The sequence below is a fragment of the Lycium barbarum genome, chromosome 10 (assembly GCF_019175385.1).
Source record: "Lycium barbarum isolate Lr01 chromosome 10, ASM1917538v2, whole genome shotgun sequence".
NCBI lineage: Eukaryota > Viridiplantae > Streptophyta > Magnoliopsida > Solanales > Solanaceae > Lycium > Lycium barbarum.
Genome location: NC_083346.1, coordinates 95,979,294 through 95,997,153, shown reverse-complemented (window position 1 = coordinate 95,997,153; position 17,860 = coordinate 95,979,294). Strand labels below are relative to the sequence as shown.

The window sequence follows — 17,860 nt, the reverse complement described above, 5'->3', positions numbered from 1 at the left end:
AAAATAACCAAGTCTACCCAAGTGTCGTACCTCATAAACGTGACCACACAAGACCTATAGACCCGATCTACTATCACAGAATCTCCAACAGGAGTAGAGACACAAATAGGTATATCAAGCATATCACAAAGTATATCCAAACCCGTAGATAAGTAAGTGGACACATAAGAGAAAGTAGAACCTAGATCAAATAAGGCAGAAGCCGATCGGTGACTAACCGAAATAATACCTGTGATAACCGCATCAGAAGCCTCGACCTCTGGTCTACCAGAAAAAGCATAGAAATGGGCTCGTCCACCTTCAGATTGTGTGCCTCCACGACCACCATGACCTGCCTAAGACCCTCCTCTCACTGACTGAGTACTGCCCCTACCAAACAGATGACCATCTCTGCTTAGCTGATGGCTACCCCTGCCAGACTGTGAACCCCCTCTACCAGAATATCCTCATCCTCTAGCTGGCGGTGCTGGAGGCCTAGATTTTTGAACTCTGGAACCGTGCCTATATCTAGGACACCCTCTCGCGTAATGCCCTGTCTCACCACACTTAAAACATGCCCTTCTGGCCATAGGCTGCTGAACTATCATAGAAGAACCAGAATACCCTCCACGGTCTGAAGGTTGAGAGTAAGAACCTTGGAAAGTCTGCTCAGAACTGTGCCCACCATAACCTGAAGAACCACCTGCTAAAGCCTGCAGTATGACTGGATGGGGGCAACTGTAAGGATGATGTCGACCCCTGTCATGGTGTCCCCCACGTCTAATAGGATCTCTGAAACTGTCAAATCTGCGAGCTTTGTTGTGTCCTGTTTTCCCTATTGATCCTTGTGTTTGTTGCTTTGCAACATAGGATAGGAGTTTGAAACTGAAAAAATGAATTCATCTTTACCCGTTTTATGTGCTAAGCTGTGGAAATAGGTTATTGAACTACTCAAAACAGGATTTGTGAATCTGCTGTGAAACTGTTAAAACCAGAACTTGCTTTTTCTTAAAGAACTTGCCCCTACACTTAGTTGGAAACCTTTATATGTATACTTAGTCCAAAAACTGTGTTTGATCAAGTTTGGCATTGCAGATAGACATTTTAGGACACTGTTTGAGACACAACTTGTCAGTTGCTTGGAACTTTATGTCTAAAGTCTATTTTTCTGATATAATTAGGAGAGGCATTATATGGAAATTTGGAAACTTGGCTTGATTAGAACATAGAAAATGGAACTTTATGTGTGTGTGTGCATATTGCTTCTGTGACTTAGTTGTTTATGCTTCATTTAAGTCGTAGAACCTACAATATTAAGATAAGATGGCTGAGATTGATGAAATAAGATTAGAACTTGGTATTGACTAGAAATTTGAAAAGATAAAAAATGCCTACTTATTTTTGTTGATCAGCTTAATACAGTTTCCCCTACCTAGTGTGATTAACTGGTTTCTGAAACTTTTTTTGTGAAAATCTGCATGAACTTGTGCACTAGCATGGTATCGTCTTCAAATTACTGGCTGTAACTATTGCATTCGAATTATCTGAAGTTGCAACACTAAATTACCTATGCTCATTAGGAGATTCTGCAAACTTGAACTTCGAAAATGGCTTGGGAATTTGCAGGTTTTTTTTTTTTTAAAACCAGAAACCTATGTGCTTGTTAGTCTTTGAATATTTCTTGAATTGACTGGGTTTGAACTGAAAATTTCACTTGTGAATCACATCTGTCTATCCTGTACATCTACTTCTCTAAAACTAAAAATTTGAAAACCTTAGTTGAGTGAAAATTGTTCTCATTTTAGACTGTATTGACCATGAACTTTAAGTGTTTGTTTGACCTCAAAATCTGTGCAATATATGTGTTTAAGATGCTGATTTGTTTAGTCTAAATTACAGACCTTCGGTTATTTGTGAATTATTGATCTACTTGCCTAAAACTTGCTCTACCTATTTGTTTGCATCACTGTTAAGTTCTGAGCATTTTTCTGGAAATTTGATGTCATTTCTGGGTAGTTTTTGATGAATAATTTGAAAAAGAAACATGAGGGAAACATAGTATACAATAAGCATATGTGGAGGGTATGCCTCCCTAAGGGGTTTTGCTCTCTACATATGGGTATATCACCTATTATATTGGTATATCGAGGTTCCAATACTTAAAAAAATTTGAGCTTATGTGACTACTTTGACAGCTTGGGCCAGTTCTGGGCCTGGGCATCGATCAGCTGAGATCCTTTTAATTTATATCCCTTTTGCATGAAATTACCCTTCCCCTTTATAGTTAGGGAATCATGGGTCTGGCCCAACTGCTTTGCAATTTAATTTTTGGCTATGTAATTAAATTTATGTCTCTCGATTAAGTACTAATATGTTGTATGTCTTCCTATTTTTGTGGATCCCCATCCGTTGGTCGGTCCAACGAGGCCCACCAACTAAATATAGATCGAGTCGACCTCAAACATGGATGAGCCTAGCATTGGAGCAGAAAATATTGGAGTGGAACAAGTCAATTGCATTATTTTATTTTTCTGTTTGGCTTGGTAGGCCCAGCTCCCTACTTTACATTTTTTATTTGTTACTATATGCTTATTGGAACCCTTTAATAATTGTCACAAATTTAGAGTTGCTAAAAATCATTTCCAAGTAACAAAACTGATTTTTGATAATAATTGGCGTGTAAAATTGATTTTTGAGACAGAAACGGACTTGTGGACAAAAAATGAATATTTTCTCAAACTTAAAAATATAAATTTTGGATAAAAAGGACTTGACAATTTATGGACATTGAGACAAATTGGGATCGTACCTATGGACAATTTGGACAAATGGACTTAAATGACCTTGGATTGATATTGGACTAAAAAGACTAAAACAACTAAAAATATAAAATATGGTTAAAATATGGATAGTAATAGTATACCAAAAAATGATTTTATAAAACGTAAAACTAAAAACTTTTTTTCTCTAAAACACTCGGGTGGGCTTATGTCGTGTTCTACTTAGGTTAACGCTTTTGGGTTTTAACCTAGGTGTTCTAGTCCGAAACCCAAAACGCCTAATTTTGGGCAAAACTAAACCATTTTTATGTCTTGAAAATGAGTAGTTTTTGTATAAATGACTAACTTTCATTTGCGGGAATATAAAACAAAAGCAATTTTTATCAAAAACAATTTATATCTACAAGGCATACTATTAGAACCCGTAGGTCAACCTTATTTTACGGATCTTTAATACTGGGTGCCTAACAACATCCCCGGGGGATCACCAAAACTCTTACCCAAACTTTGATACAGATTGGTTTCTTTTAAAAACTTAACCATTTTAAATGAACCCTTTTGAACTGGTTTTCCTAACTTACCTATAAGTTAGGTTGCTACTCTAAAATAATGTCCATTTAGAGTACCATCCACGTAGAAGTATATCTTTTCCTTTTTTTCCGGTATGATTGACAGCCGTACTTCCCCGGGACATTTTTCTTTTTAAATGAGGCAAGTGCAAATACGAATCGGAAAAAATAGAACCGCTACAAGTTCACTAAATGACCAGTCAAATATATGAGTGGATGAATGCAATGCGATGCAACAGTCGACTCTCTCACTCCACTCTCGTACACACATGCTAAGGGCAAGGCCATGACCCATGGGGGACACGCGAAGTCCATGTACTACTCATGCTCTCCGGCAGAAGCCTCGGAGGCTATCAATCACTCTCAATTTCTAGCAAAAACCTCGGAGTCTCTCTGTCACTCTCAACCTCCGGCAAAGACCTTGGCGTCTCTGAAACAGTCACCTCACCATCAGGACAACATAAGAGTAATATAAAAAGCATGCCATGCATGATATCCGTCTCTACAATATCCCCAATATACAATCAACGAGTACAAGTCAGGTTACTGTTCAAGATTCAATTATCAATATTACACTTCCCTTTCATGTGATGAGTGAGCTACTGTGTGACAGAGATACAAACAGGTGACAATCACAAGAAATAGCACACATGGCGACAAGCCCACATAATAGCTAACAGAGCTAACCTAATTGGAATTCACCTCAACTTCATGCCCGAAGGCCTATCATGCTATCCCGGTCACTTTCTACTACTACATACGATTCTCTAATCAGAGTCTAACTAAAGTAGACCATAACGTACCTCAATGCTGAACAAGTGCCACGAACTCTCACGCCAAAGCTTTTCCCTTCCGAAGTGCTTTCGAACTGACAAGGTCTATCAAATACATAATCTACATTAGAATAAGAATCTAAGAGCACCCATATTGCTATGCTTATATTCGAAACCCAAAAACGTACCCCGAAAAGTGACCTCGAGACCAAAAGGGTAAAACTGAAATTTTATTTAAAAATCATTTCACCCATAACCTAAGGATCATATATCCTGAAAAATTAGTCAATTTAATCCATAAATAGACTCTCAAATCATTAATTCACATTTCTTAAGAGTAGGGTTCAAAACTTTCAATTACCTCAAAATCTTAACTTAGGATAAAATCTAACTTCCCACATCTCAAATACCATGAATTTAATGGTGTTCATATGACCAATACATCTAATATCCAATTACATATACCCAATATATCAAAAATGTAGTCACGACATGGAAATCATATGAGAAATCTTCAAACCCATGAAAATTTCGGAAACCAGTAACGAAGAACCATCATTTTCGTACAATAGTATTTGCTCCATTCATCATTACTGTTAATAATTAGCTCATCATGAAGTAATCATTAGCCTTCATCTCATTATCTAATCACCATCACTTAATCAAAATGGTAAATCAAAACACGATATGTACTATTAAAGAAATCTTAAAGTATGCCCCTACAACACAACGAAATGAGAAATGGAAATTCAGTGCAACTTAAACCTGATGCTAATCATTGGATGAATAATTACTCCAATCACACTGGCCCACCATTTAGTATTAATTATTACTATCCAATTATTACCCAACCCATTACTCAATGATTATCAACATAAATGGTAAAACATCACACCAACTCTCTGCAATGAAGGTTACAATAGTACTTGATGCCTTGTGAAGTTTGATAAATAGATACTCCCTAACTTTTTGTGCGCAGTTGAAACATAAACTGCCCTACAATTGTTTCTCTTTTCTAGATCACGTACTGATTTGAGGACTAGATATAACCCATAAGGCACTTGCATGTACGGAATATAAGGCGGGCTTAGCCCAATAGCTTATTACAATATTGATCCACTTCACTTATTTACTTGGCCACTTTGAGTACTTTAAAATTTACACACACCGTCAAATACTCTATTTACTAAATTATCCCTTATATGTGTGAAACTCATATTCCTATAAATAAACTATTCACACACATTAAATAAATATATTTCAAAAAATACCCGCCAATTAAACACCGTGCCACCAATTCCCGCAAGTCAAGAATACCCTTTAAAACTACGAAGATGGTATTTTAGCGAAAACGAATTCAAAAGTGCTAAACGACCAAATGGGTCATTACAATATGTATTCGTATAAAATACGTATATATATATATATATATATATATATATATATCAAAATGGGCCTTCTCGTTTTAAAAAATTATTAGGCCGAGTCCAGCCCAACAAGGGCCAGAGCCGGCCCAACGTGCAATTAAAGAAGGGGCAAAGGCCCTCTTCGTTTATTTGGTTAACCAAACAAACCCTATATCTTCCTCTTTCCCTCTCTCTTGAAACCCTAGCGCTGCCATGAGGGCGGTGGACCCGCGACTGTGTCACCCTTGTCATTTGTGGCAAGATTGCAAGTGTACCATACTTTTAGCAGGTCTGGTATGGCTATATTAAGTAATGCGTTTATTGTTTTATAGTTTTCTCATCAAATGTTATCCAAACGCGGTATATTTCGCTATTTTTTCTTTGCTTTTTAGTCGATTCAAGGTAATACTCTACAATCCATTAATTAATTTTGGTTGTTTGTGGATTTGAATCCAGGGATCCCATTGGTTCATGAAGAACTAAATGGATCGATTAGTTGAGGGTGAGATCTGACCCTTCATTTTTTTATCTAATCTCGACCCTACAATGGGGCTATGAGGAGGAAATCCCCTCCATGGGGAGTTATCCCACATCGATTTAGCAAGAGTTTTGAAAGTTTTGGGTTTCTTATTTAAAGGACGTTATTTTTCATTATTGAACAAGATTGGGCATATTGATATTCAAATATACTCATAGACTCGAAAAATACTTAAAAGTTTTTTCAAAGAAAATATTTGAGATCTTTTAGTTTTCTCAGTCAAGTAATTTTTTTTTTAAAAGTATTGTTCTCGTTTGTTTGGCTGAGTGTTGTGATTTTTTGAGGAGTAAGAGTCCTTCCAAATCCAAATCTCTTCTTGGTTGCGCATTAAAAAGGTAATTTATTATCTCTTTTGTTTTTATCGCATTTTCTGTTAATTATGCTTTGCTAGTTTAGTATTAATTTAAGATTAATGTAGATAATTATGTTTGCTAAGTTGATTTTGTCTAGTTTAAATTAGTTACTAGTTGAACATTAATTTTGTCTAGTCAATGGTGTCTGTCAACTTAGTTGTTGGCTATGTTAGTGAAATATCATTTATGTGCTAATGCTTGGATTTGTAGTAATTAGGGGCTGTTTTGTGTTGGTCTAAATTATTGATGTTATGTTTTAAGCCCTGTGTGTATGACTTGGTCCTGGTCAGTGCTTGTTTTACATACATGACTTGAGCTTCTTCATGTATTTTGCTGGTTAATTCATGATGACTTGAAGGTTAATATGTTAAAACTTATTTAAAATAATAGCTAATCAGTCTAGATATCAAACATTTGCCTTGTGATTAGCCTTCATTTGATGTGGATTTCTTGAAAAAATACCCTGTTTATCTTAACTAAAGATTTATCCTATCTATGTGATTTTGTATAAAGTTAATATATAAGTTAAGATAAGTAGTAAAATGGTTCATTGATATTAATGTTTGGCTGTAGTTATACTTCAATGTGATTTAGTTAGCAGTTAAACTTGTTCATAATCTTAGTTTTAATCCATGGCTTGCTAAATCAGTTTACACAGTCTTGTTAGGAGTTTGTTCAAGCTCATGAACTATGTTAGTGTTCTAATTGGAAGAAAATAAATTTAAAAGAAATTTAGACACCCTAAGTGACTATGTGAAAACTTGTTTTGACTTCTATTCTTGCCTATGACATTTAATTGCTCCTTTTTTGTTTTCTGTGGATTAGGATTTCTTCCTTAACTAGATTTTGAACTAACAATCAGTTATGTGTTTCAAACTTGAGCACTGTGGGTCATTTTGTCACTATCTGGTCTTTAAAGATGGACATGTGTGGCCTGTTGTTGTGCTAATGACAAAAAATAACTTAATTTGATAGGATGAACTTACCAGATGTCCTATTGTTTTGTCTAAAAATTGATTCACACCTACCCTTATAAAACACCTGTGTGAACTTGTATTGCCATGCCTTATTTGTTAGTCTGATCCAACCTGCTTTTAATAATAGTAGGATTCTTTAGTTAGTCTTAATGTAGCAAAAAATAGTGCTTATGTTTAATTAGTCATATCATGTGCTATTGTAGTTTGCCTTGACTTAGTGAAAGTGTAAACTCTTTAAGTCTGATCTGTGTGGTCAAATATGCCCTTTTTGTTTATTATTTCATGTCTAAATTTACTTATGTCCCACATGTACTGTGTTAGTTAGACAATATGTGTATTGTTTTAAACTATATGTGTACTGTCATCCTGTTGGGAGTTAGTTACATGATTCATGATTGTTAGACCTTGTTGGCTTGAATATGATTAGTAAGATTAAGTGTTAGCTTGATTATTTTGGCTATGACTTGCTTAAGTAAGTTTGGTTCTGTTGGCCTGATGGCTTATGTTTGATGGGTGACACTGTAGAACTATTAAGTATGGAAAACTTTACTTAAGTCACGTTGTTGATCCTGTTCAAATCTGTTACTCCTATTTTGTGGTAGCCTCTATTGGATCTGGTGCCTTGAGATATTATGTTTGGTTTTGCTTAAGCTGGATCATTGTGAAGAGCAACTTGTCTAATCCTTGTACTTTGTCTGAAGTTAGGAGTCTCTTGTTTAGTCAATAATGGTATTTGTCTATGGCTTTTTTTTTGCTTGATCTGAAACTGCCTGCATATCATTCCTAATGAACTTTAGAGCTAAAGTTGTACATGAGTCTCTTTGGAGTTTTGGTTAGACTGAGACTGCACCTTTAAGGACGAAATGACCTGTCTAAAGGTGACAAAGGTCTTTTGCTTTCCTTGGATAATTGTGTGTATGCTATGAGGTCTAAGCTATCTGGTTGATTAATTGGTTTCATATTAAAAAATCCCAGAATGTGTTTCAAGTATGGTAATCCAAATCAAGTGTTTTCTTTTAGACCTATTGTCATAATCTGTGAAGCTTATGATATTTGTTAAGAATCCCGTGTTTGGTGAGAAGTGATGAAAGGATAATGTGTTGATCCTTTTGAACCTGTTTTACAAGTTGTCTTATGAAACAATCCTATGTAGGGCATGCCTTAACTTGCAATAGTTATAGCATTATCATTGTTACTGGCTTTAAAAAATGGCTTTAAAACCTGCTATCCTGTCTGTACATGCCCTCATCCTGCAATTCTGTACGCTTGTTTCCCTCTGTATGTGTCTAATTGAAAGAACTGTTTGCAGAAAGTGGATTTAAGTGCAGTGTCTAGTGAGTGTGTGTTCATGAATTTGAAAGATTGAGTTGGTAAGGGGATGTCACTTGATGTTGAGTAGTTATGGGTGTGACTTACCTAGAGTAAGGAATAAGAGTGATGAAGCTTTGAGTTTTCTAGTCAAAATTCAGCCTAATCTCTTTTGTTCTAGACTGCTGGGGTTCCCCCATATGAACTTACATCCTATGGCATCATTTGAGTAAAAAGAGAGTGGGAATATTTGTAATCATATATTTTCTTGACATTTGCCTTGTATAGCCCTCCCCTCCTTGATTCTGATGGACTTTGCTTGGTTGAAACCTCTATATTTGAAGGTCTATCATCTTTTTTACCATATGCTTTGTATGATTATTTGTTTTTTCTCAATAAATGAAGGGATATACCTGGATATAAAAAGTATACCGAAACTCTATAAACCTCACAAGTGTATAGAGGTTAGTATATCTAGTATATATGATGTTTATCACCACTACAAACCTGTTGGCATTAATTAATATTGTATTAGTTTGAGGGGGATTTTGGGGCCATTTTCTTTCATATTAGTGGTTGGGCCTTCTCTTATAACTAAGTGTAATTCATGGTTGACCCAATTTGTGCATTTCTGATAAGTGATACTACTTGGGTTTAAGTTTCTTCTTCACTATTATTTAATTTGGGCCTGACTGTCTCTTGAAGGTGTTACACTATTAAATTTTGTCATGCATTCGATTGGTTGTATATTATGTGTGTGGTATAGCTAGTTTTTATGGTAAGTTGTGCATACAAATATTGATACTTTCTCTCTTATATACCATAAGCTTAACATATAAATGGAGATGCTTAGTACCACTCAAGGATTAAGCTTATGCTTAGCTGGTCTTTTCAGATGATCAGCTACACTGGGACTGAGACACGGCCCGGACTCTGGCAGGACGCGGAGATCTATTGATCAATATGAATCTCGAGAGTGGATGGTTGATTGCCGCCTCCTTGTCCTGGAGGCTCTCCGGCCGGGGAGGGAAATGGAGAGCAGGCTCGGAATATAATAGGCCTTCCCTGGTGTCTGCCATGCCTTGGGTTCCTAGAAATCCCTTGAAAAATCTTTTGCCCAGTTTTCCTTTAATAAATTAGGTGGCGGCTCTAAAAACACTAAAATCCATTTAGAGCACCAATAACCTCGTAGTAACTTTTATGCCTTAACCCACGTAAAAGCGAACCATAACAGATGGTGACTCTGCTGGGGAGTTCCTAGGTTCTAACCATATGGGTTTAAATATAATGTGATTTTAACTGTACTTATCAGTTTATGTGTTTAAATTTCGCAATTATAAACTATCATTCATTTCATATCATAAACTCTGCCACTTCTGGCAAAAAGCTTGGTTTTAAAGGGGACACGCGGGATCGCGGTCAAGCCTTCACTAAAAAAATCAAATGTAATGACCTGTTTGGTCGTTATAGATCTTTTGGAACTTTCGCCACTTCCGAGCATTAATTGACTCACTTTTGACCCGAGGGGACCGTTGACAGGCTTCCTGAGGTGTCTAGATTGGATTCGGGTAACTTTGGTGAAAATATAGGCTTAAAAGTGAAAGCGGTCCTGAAGTTGAATTTTGGGCAACCAAACCTTTTTCAGAATTCAGTCAATTTCGAGAGGTGCGGATAGTCATTTAGAACTTGTGTGTGCATTTGATTCGGTTCCCAATGCATTCAAATGCATTTCGGGACATTGAATGGGAAATAGGAATTAAGGCATCGGTGGTTGACTCGGTCAACGAGACCTTCGTTAGGAATTTCGATGCCAAAGGCGCGTTCGTAGCGTGTTTTTATGTGGGACTAGGTATCTTTTGACCATAGCCCCGATCCTAGGCTTACTTGTGGAGGGCAAGGACTTCGCGGTCGATTGTGATGCTTCCCGTATGGGTTTGGGTACAGTGTTGATGCAGGAGGGTAGGGTGATAGTTTATGCTTCCCGTCAGTTGAAAGTTCACGAGAAGAATTACCCTACCCATGATTTGGAGTTGTTGGTCGTAGTATTTGATTTGAAGCTTTGGAGGCAGTACTTGTACGGTGTCCATTGTGAGGTTTTTACCGATCACCGTAGCCTTCAGCATGTGTTTACCCAGAGAGATCTTAATTCCAGGCAGCGTCGATGGATGGAGCTCCTGAAAGATAATGACATCTCTATTCTGTATCACCCTAGTAAGGCCAATATGGTGGCTGATGCCTTGAGTCGCAAGGCAGTGAGTATGGGGAGTTTAGCTCGATTGGTTGTTTCCGAGCGTCCGTTGGCCATGGATGTTCAGACTCTGGCCAACAGCTTCGTCCGTCTCGACATCTCGACCCCGGGCAGGATTTTGTCTTGTTTAGAGGCGAGATCATCGTTATTGGATCGATTCAAGGCTCATCAGTTTGAGGATTCTCAGTTGAGAAAGATCCGAAATAGGGTGTCGAGAGGTGAGGCCAAGGAGGTTATGATTGATTCTGAGGGCTTTTTGAGGATTAGAGGACGCATATGCGTTCCTCGTGTTGGTGATCTAATTCAGTTGATCTTATCTGAAGCCCACAACTCTCGCTATTCCATTCATCCGGGAGTGACTAAGATGTACTGTGACTTGAGACAGCACTATTGGTGGCACCGTATGAAGAGGGATATAGTTGATTTTGTGGCTAAGTGTGGAAATTGTCAACAGGTAAAGTATGAGCACCAGTGACCCGATGGGGTGTTTCAGAGGATTCCCATTCCTGAGTGGAAGTGGGAAGAGGATTACCATGCATTTTGTCATGGGTCTTCCGAAGACCCTTGGCAAGTTTGATTCTATTTAGGTGGTCGTGGATCGATTGACTAAGTTCGTCCACTTTGTTCCGGTTCAGGTTTGTTATACCGCAGAGAAGTTAGCCAAGATGTATATTCGGGATATTGTGAGATTACATGGGATCCCTATTTCTGTTGTATCTGATCGGGGTACTATCTTCACTTCTCAATTTTGGAGAGCATTTCATGATGAGTTGGGTACCCGATTGGACTTTAGTACAGCTTTCCATCCCCAAACCGATGGCCAGTCCGAGCGGACCATTTAGGTGCTCGAGGACATGTTGAGAGCGTGTGTTATTGACTTTGGTGGTCATTGGGATCAGCACTTGCTCTTGGTGGAGTTTGCATACAACAACAATTATCATTCGAGTATTGGTATGGCGCCTTTTGAGGCCTTATATGGTAAGAATTGTAGATCTCCGATTGGTTGGTTCGATGGTTTTGAGGCTCGACCTGGGAGCATGGATCTATTGAGTGAGTCCCTTGATAGAGTGAGAGTTATTCAGGCCAAACTCGTGGCGGCTCAGAGCTGGCAGAAGATGTATGCGGATCGGAAGGTTCGGGATTCGAAGTTTGCTATTGGTGATCAGGTTCTGTTGAAGGTTTCACCCATGAAGGGTGTTATGAGGTTTGGTAAGAGGGGCAAGTTGAGCCTTAGATACATTAGCCCGTTTGAGATCGTGGATTGTATAGGTGATGTAGCTTATGAGTTAGCATTGCCGCCAGGCTTGGCAGGAGTTCACTCGGTTTTCTATGTTTCGATGCTGAAGAGATACCATGCCGACGGTACCTACATTATTCGTTGGAATTCTATATTGCTTGATGAGAAGTTGACTTATGAGGAGGAGCCTATCGCGATCTTGGATAGGCAGGTTCGAAAGTTGAGGTCCAAGGAGATTGCGTCTGAGAAGGTGCAATAGAAACACCGCCCTGTGAAAAAGGCTACTTGGGAGACTGAGTCGGATATGCATAGCCGATATCCCCAGTTGTTCACTGATTCAGGTATTTCCCTGATTTCCTTCTTTTCTTTGCTCGAGGACGAGCAACGGTTCAATTGGTATCTGATGTAACGACCAATTTGGTCGTTATAGCTCTTTTGACATTGATTGACTCATATTTTACCCGAGGGGACCGTTGACACGCTTCCCGAGGTGTATAGACTGGATTCTGGTAACTTTGGTGAAAATATAGGCTTAAAAGTGAAAGGGGTAGACCCAAAGTTGACTTTAGGGAAAGCAGACCTTTTTATGAATTCCGTCAATTCCGAGAGATCCGGATAGTCGTTTAGAACTTGTGTGTGCATTTGATTCAGTTCCCAATGCATTTGGATACATTTCGGGACATTGAATGGGAAATGGGAATTAAGGCATCGGTGGTTGACTTGGTCAACGAGACCTCCGTTGGGAATTCCAAGGACACAGGAGCGTTCGTAGCACATTTTTATGTGAGACTAGGTATCTGGTATGAAGTCCGGAACCAAAATGCCCTCAAAAAAAAATATTTTGAACCAAAATACCCCAACAAAAAAAAGAGTTACCAAAGTACCTTTAGCGCAGTATTTTACTGCGCTATAGCACTTGACGGAGACGGAGCCGTTAAGTGCTATAACGCAGTAAACTACTGCGCTATCCAAAAGTTTCTCTCACCTATAACGCATTATTTTACTGCGATATAGGAGTTTGTCTCTCTCCTATAGCGCAGTAAAATACTGCGCTATATTACTCCACTATAACCCGATCGGGTTCCACCACTGGTCCCCTCCAGTGGCAAAAAAAATTTCAAAACGCCATTGGAGGCGAGCCAAGGTGGTCCCCACGTCTTAAAAACGTCGTTTTCTATTAAATTTCATCCGGAAAGTTTAGATTCTCGGTATATTCAAGTCAAGGAGCAAGATTCTAAGTTCGAATTTTGAGAAAAAGCGGCGTACAACTCGATTAAAATAACTCTACAAAAAATCTTCGATTAAGGTTTTCTACTATGAACTTTTGTTATTATTTTGTTATATACATTATATTGTATGCATGTTTAACATTTAATCGTCGTTAATTTCCAAAAAAAAAAAAAAAAAATAATCAAATTTCGTTTTTTTTTTGGTTTGATCGGGCTGGGCAGTGGCTTAGGCCACTATTCCATTATTTTTTTGGTTTAATTCATTATTTGTTAAATGTTTATGAATTGTTAATTTGTTAAATTTTTATGCATTGTTAATTTGTTATATGTTTATGAGTTGTTAATTATTTATGAATTGTTAAAGAATTATTATTTTGTTAATTGAGTATTTGTTAAATATTCTTTATGAATTGATAGAAGTTGATTGGTAATGAATTATTATATTGTTAACACTTTGTTTGGATGGTTGTTATGTATTGTTTTGACATTTATCGTATTGTGTTGTATTGTATAGGATCAAATCAGTAGTTACATAAAATAGAACCTTTCGTCGTTACATAACAATAAAATTAAAGTAGCAATCAAAGAAAATATTTTATTTAAACTAACAACATAATATAATACAATAGGTAACAACCATCCAAACAAGTTGTAAATGATTATGAAATGTTAATCTATACAATTTTAAAAGCGTGAATATATATGTTAAATAAAAAAAATTATCTTAAAAAGAATAGTTAAAGTTCTTCTTTTCATAAATACATAAGCTAACGAAAAAAATGTAAAGTTTATAGGAGAATATGTGGTCGACGAATATACTCTTTTAGTTTAATTTTATCGTAGTTGTGTTGGCTATTTGGTCAACTAAAAATGTATCACATATTCAAAATAGAGTTCCAAACAAATATTACTGCTAAATTTCGATTAGTTAATATAATTTATCTTTCATTTCAAGAATAATGACTAATTTAGTTTGTACAGAACGGACTCTTGCATGGATCCGAATGTTCCCCCTGGGCCCGATGATCACCCGGGGCCCGATGATCACTCGGGGCCCGCTGTTCACCCGGGACCCGTTGATAGATCAGTATTGTCTTTGCAAGACAATCATACGTCAGAGTTATTATGGGCCGGTACTATAGGGATATCTACTAGGCTCCGTCCCCGCAGGCTGCAGAGAGCGTGGGCTCTTTTACGCGAGCACCCCCACACCCTCGCGTGTTGGAGATATTGTTTCGGGGCGGCATGAACCGTTGCGTGTCCGTTGGTCGGGTACAACATGATTGGGCGCTCATCACGACCATGGTTGAGCGGTGGAGGCCAGAGACACATACCTTCCATCTTCGCACTGGTGAGGTCACGATTACACTTCAGGATGTAGAGGTCCTCTTTGGATTGTGGGTTGATGGAGAGCCACTGTACACTCGATACGAGCCTCCTCCTGGTCAGACGTGGGTGACAGAGTTGACTAGGCTCACCCACTTCGTGCCTGATGACGCGGCCCAGATATCGGGACAGAGTCGGGTTTAGCTTAGTGCACTCTGCACTTATTTGGAGGGTCTGGATCCGGTTGACGACGGCACCCCACAGGACGATGTTGATCGTCATGCCCGTTTGTACCTGATTATTATATTCGGGGGCATCTTGTTCCCGAATTCATTGGGTGCCTTTGTCAGTTTACGTTACTTGGTTTTCTTGGAGCATCTGGACCGCTTGGGAGACTACAGCTGGGGCGGTGCTGTTATGGCATATCTTTACAGATGCCTGTGCCGAGCGTCTATTGGTGCTGTCAGAGATGTGTGTGGATTTTTTGCTCTTCTCCAGGTAATATTTAAGTGTGTGTTCCTTTAATGTCAACAAACCTCTTGAAAGGACGGCTAAAAATCATATTTTCTAATATCGCTTACAGTTATGGGCGTGGGAGAGGATGCTGCCTTTTCAACCCGTACCTAGGCATCACCTCGAGATTGACATGCCTTATGCGAGGTGGTGGACAACGGGTTTTGACCGGGATGTCGATACGCACCACAGTATTCTTCCATTCCGGGACCAACTTGATCACATGACGGACGATGCGGTAAAACTATTTAAATTTACATTAATAAATTAATTAACCGTCTTTTCTACTTGGTGATCAATGATTTGTATTTATATGTTATGCAGCTATTTATATGGACGCCATACGCTGCTATATTAGATAGTTTTCCCCCCTTTCTGTAGGGCAGGTCAGGGGGTTTGGAGGTCGCGGTGTCCATTGATACACCTGGACATCGTAGAGGATCACATGCCCGAGCGTGTCTTACGACAGTTTGGGCATACACGGAGTATACCCCCTGATGTCCGTCATGAGCTCCGACACTACCAGCGGGAAGATCGGGCTGTCGTTGATGATGATTTTTTGGCTTTCATGGATGTCCAGCTCCACCGTTGGGAGAACAGGTTGGGCACTTTAGCGGTGGTCGGCCATTTGACTCCCATTGAGCATTACATGCGCTGGTATCATCAGATCACACGCCGATTGATCGGCAACCCAACTTTGCGTCCCCCTAGGGATGTAGGATATTCAGCACTCGCGGGGCAGTACGAGGCATTGGTAAGTTTATCGTATTTAGATTTATCTAATTTCGTTAATTGTTACGTTTTATAAATAAACTTTTTTTGTTTTTGTTAAACACAAATGCAGCTGGTGGCCGTACAACGTTTACGCATCTTGGGGTTAGAGCATATGCCTTACCCTGGGCTTGTGGGGCTTGCCGCGGAGATGGTTAGGATTTCCGAGGATGGTATCCGCCAGGCAGGCGAGATTAGGCGCATGGCGGAACCTGTTCCGGGGGCTGAGTATCAGGCAGCACCGGGTGCTCCCAGAGGAGGAGGCCGTGCTGCCGGAGGACGCCGTGCGCGTAGAGGATGCCGCGTTGCTGCTAGAGGACCTAGTGGTTGGGGACTGGTAGATGAGGCGGATGAGGCCGATCCCATTCCAGAGGGCGTTCACAGTCTAGTCCATCCGCAGCCCTTCCAGGCCGGTGGCAGCTCACCTGGGGACTCACCTACGTTTTCGCTGGCGCTCTTACTTGCTGAGATACCCGGGTCTTCATCACAGCCGAGCCAGAATGCATACATGGAGGAGCGTGATAACGTTGATTGGGCGGCGTTACGCACTTCATTAGCTGATGAGCGGCCTGTGAGGAATTTAGAGGGAGCCCGGATTCTTGACTTCGATGAGTTTTTGATCCCGGTTAGTATTTAAAATACTTATTTGTTCATTTAAATTATTTATTTTAAATATATATATGTTACTCATTATTTAGTACTATTTTATATTTTAGGATTCGGCGCCAGCGGGTCCACCAGAGCCACCCATTCAGGCATTTTCTCATGGGCCTGCCGAGCCAGCGATGTCTTCCCATGTGACTGTCGAGCCACATGTAAGCTTTTAATTAAAATTAGTTTTATTAAATATAAGGTCAATACTTAATATACATATTTGATCATTTAAAGTACTTATTATTTCATTTTTTTCATATTTTAGGATTCGGCGCCAGTGGGTCCACAGGAGCTGCCCATTCCCGAGCATTCTCATCAGCCTGCCGAGGCAGAGGTGTCTTCTCATGAGACTACCGAGGCGCATGTAACATTTTTACTTAAAACTAATTTTATTCAATATAAGGTAAATATTTATTTAATTTTTATAACCTTACTTGGACTTCGAACAGCATGTCGTCCAGGAGACTAGCTCATATTCACCACCACACCCATCTCAGGAGCCTACAGACCCTTCTCAGGAGCCTACTCAGGCGCCCGTTGACACACAGGTTTGATTAAATAAATAACGTTAATGTATTCAATATAAATAAGAAATAGTACTAATATTTATATACTTTTCAGGTTCGTCCTTCGGCGCCTGCGGTGGCGACTCCCGACGAGGAAGAGGTCGAGTTTCCAGACCCAGCTTAGCCTGAGGTTCTGAGCGTGCCAGCGGGACTAGATCCCAAGAAGAAGCACGTTCTCGTTAAGGGCGCAAGGGCTAGGGGAAGAGGAGATGATCATAACTTGGAGCGCCCGGTTATTAAGAGGAAAAAAGGCGATGGAGACGATGACGAGGGCGGTGGGGATGGCATGAGCCTTAGGCCCAGGAATAGTCTCCGGCATACTACATGTGGGACCCATCCTCGATAGTGTATATACATTAGTGTTGTACAATTTATTGTAAATATTATCTATTTTTTGCATATTTATAAATATTATCTTAGTCTTTATTATTGTTTATAGTTTCACATCTTAAATTGATAATAAAAAAAAACGTGACACATTCGAAATAAAGTTAAGCATTAATTTAAAACTAAGACGAAACCCTAAAAGATAAACAACTTAAAGCTAAAAATGACTTAAAAAAGGACTTCGAGCACTTTTCAACCACTAAAATGACAATCCAAAGTATTGCGTATTCTTGATGTGTTGAGCCT

At 39.1% G+C, this 17,860-nt stretch overlaps 1 protein-coding gene across 1 annotated transcript; it reads left to right on the top strand.

Moving 5' to 3' along the window:
• The first annotated feature begins 13,815 nt into the window (after positions 1-13,815).
• On the top strand, positions 13,816-17,620 carry LOC132614503 (uncharacterized). Its single transcript, XM_060328967.1, has 8 exons — positions 13,816-15,221; positions 15,307-15,474; positions 15,561-15,990; positions 16,081-16,632; positions 16,724-16,822; positions 16,927-17,025; positions 17,111-17,209; positions 17,283-17,620. The coding sequence occupies exons 3-8, from the start codon at positions 15,682-15,684 to the stop codon at positions 17,349-17,351; spliced, it is 1,227 nt and encodes a 408-aa protein (XP_060184950.1). The 5' UTR covers positions 13,816-15,221; positions 15,307-15,474; positions 15,561-15,681; the 3' UTR covers positions 17,352-17,620.
• Positions 17,621-17,860: the final 240 nt, after the last annotated feature.

Excerpts from the sequence above, each read along its gene's own strand:
- LOC132614503 (XM_060328967.1), top strand. The coding sequence starts at position 15,682 with ATGCCCGAGCGTGTCTTACGACAGTTTGGGCATACACGGAGTATACCC. Across the intron at positions 15,991-16,080 it reads CGGGGCAGTACGAGGCATTG|CTGGTGGCCGTACAACGTTT; the intron begins GTAAGTTTATCG and ends ACACAAATGCAG. Across the intron at positions 16,633-16,723 it reads TCGATGAGTTTTTGATCCCG|GATTCGGCGCCAGCGGGTCC; the intron begins GTTAGTATTTAA and ends TTTATATTTTAG.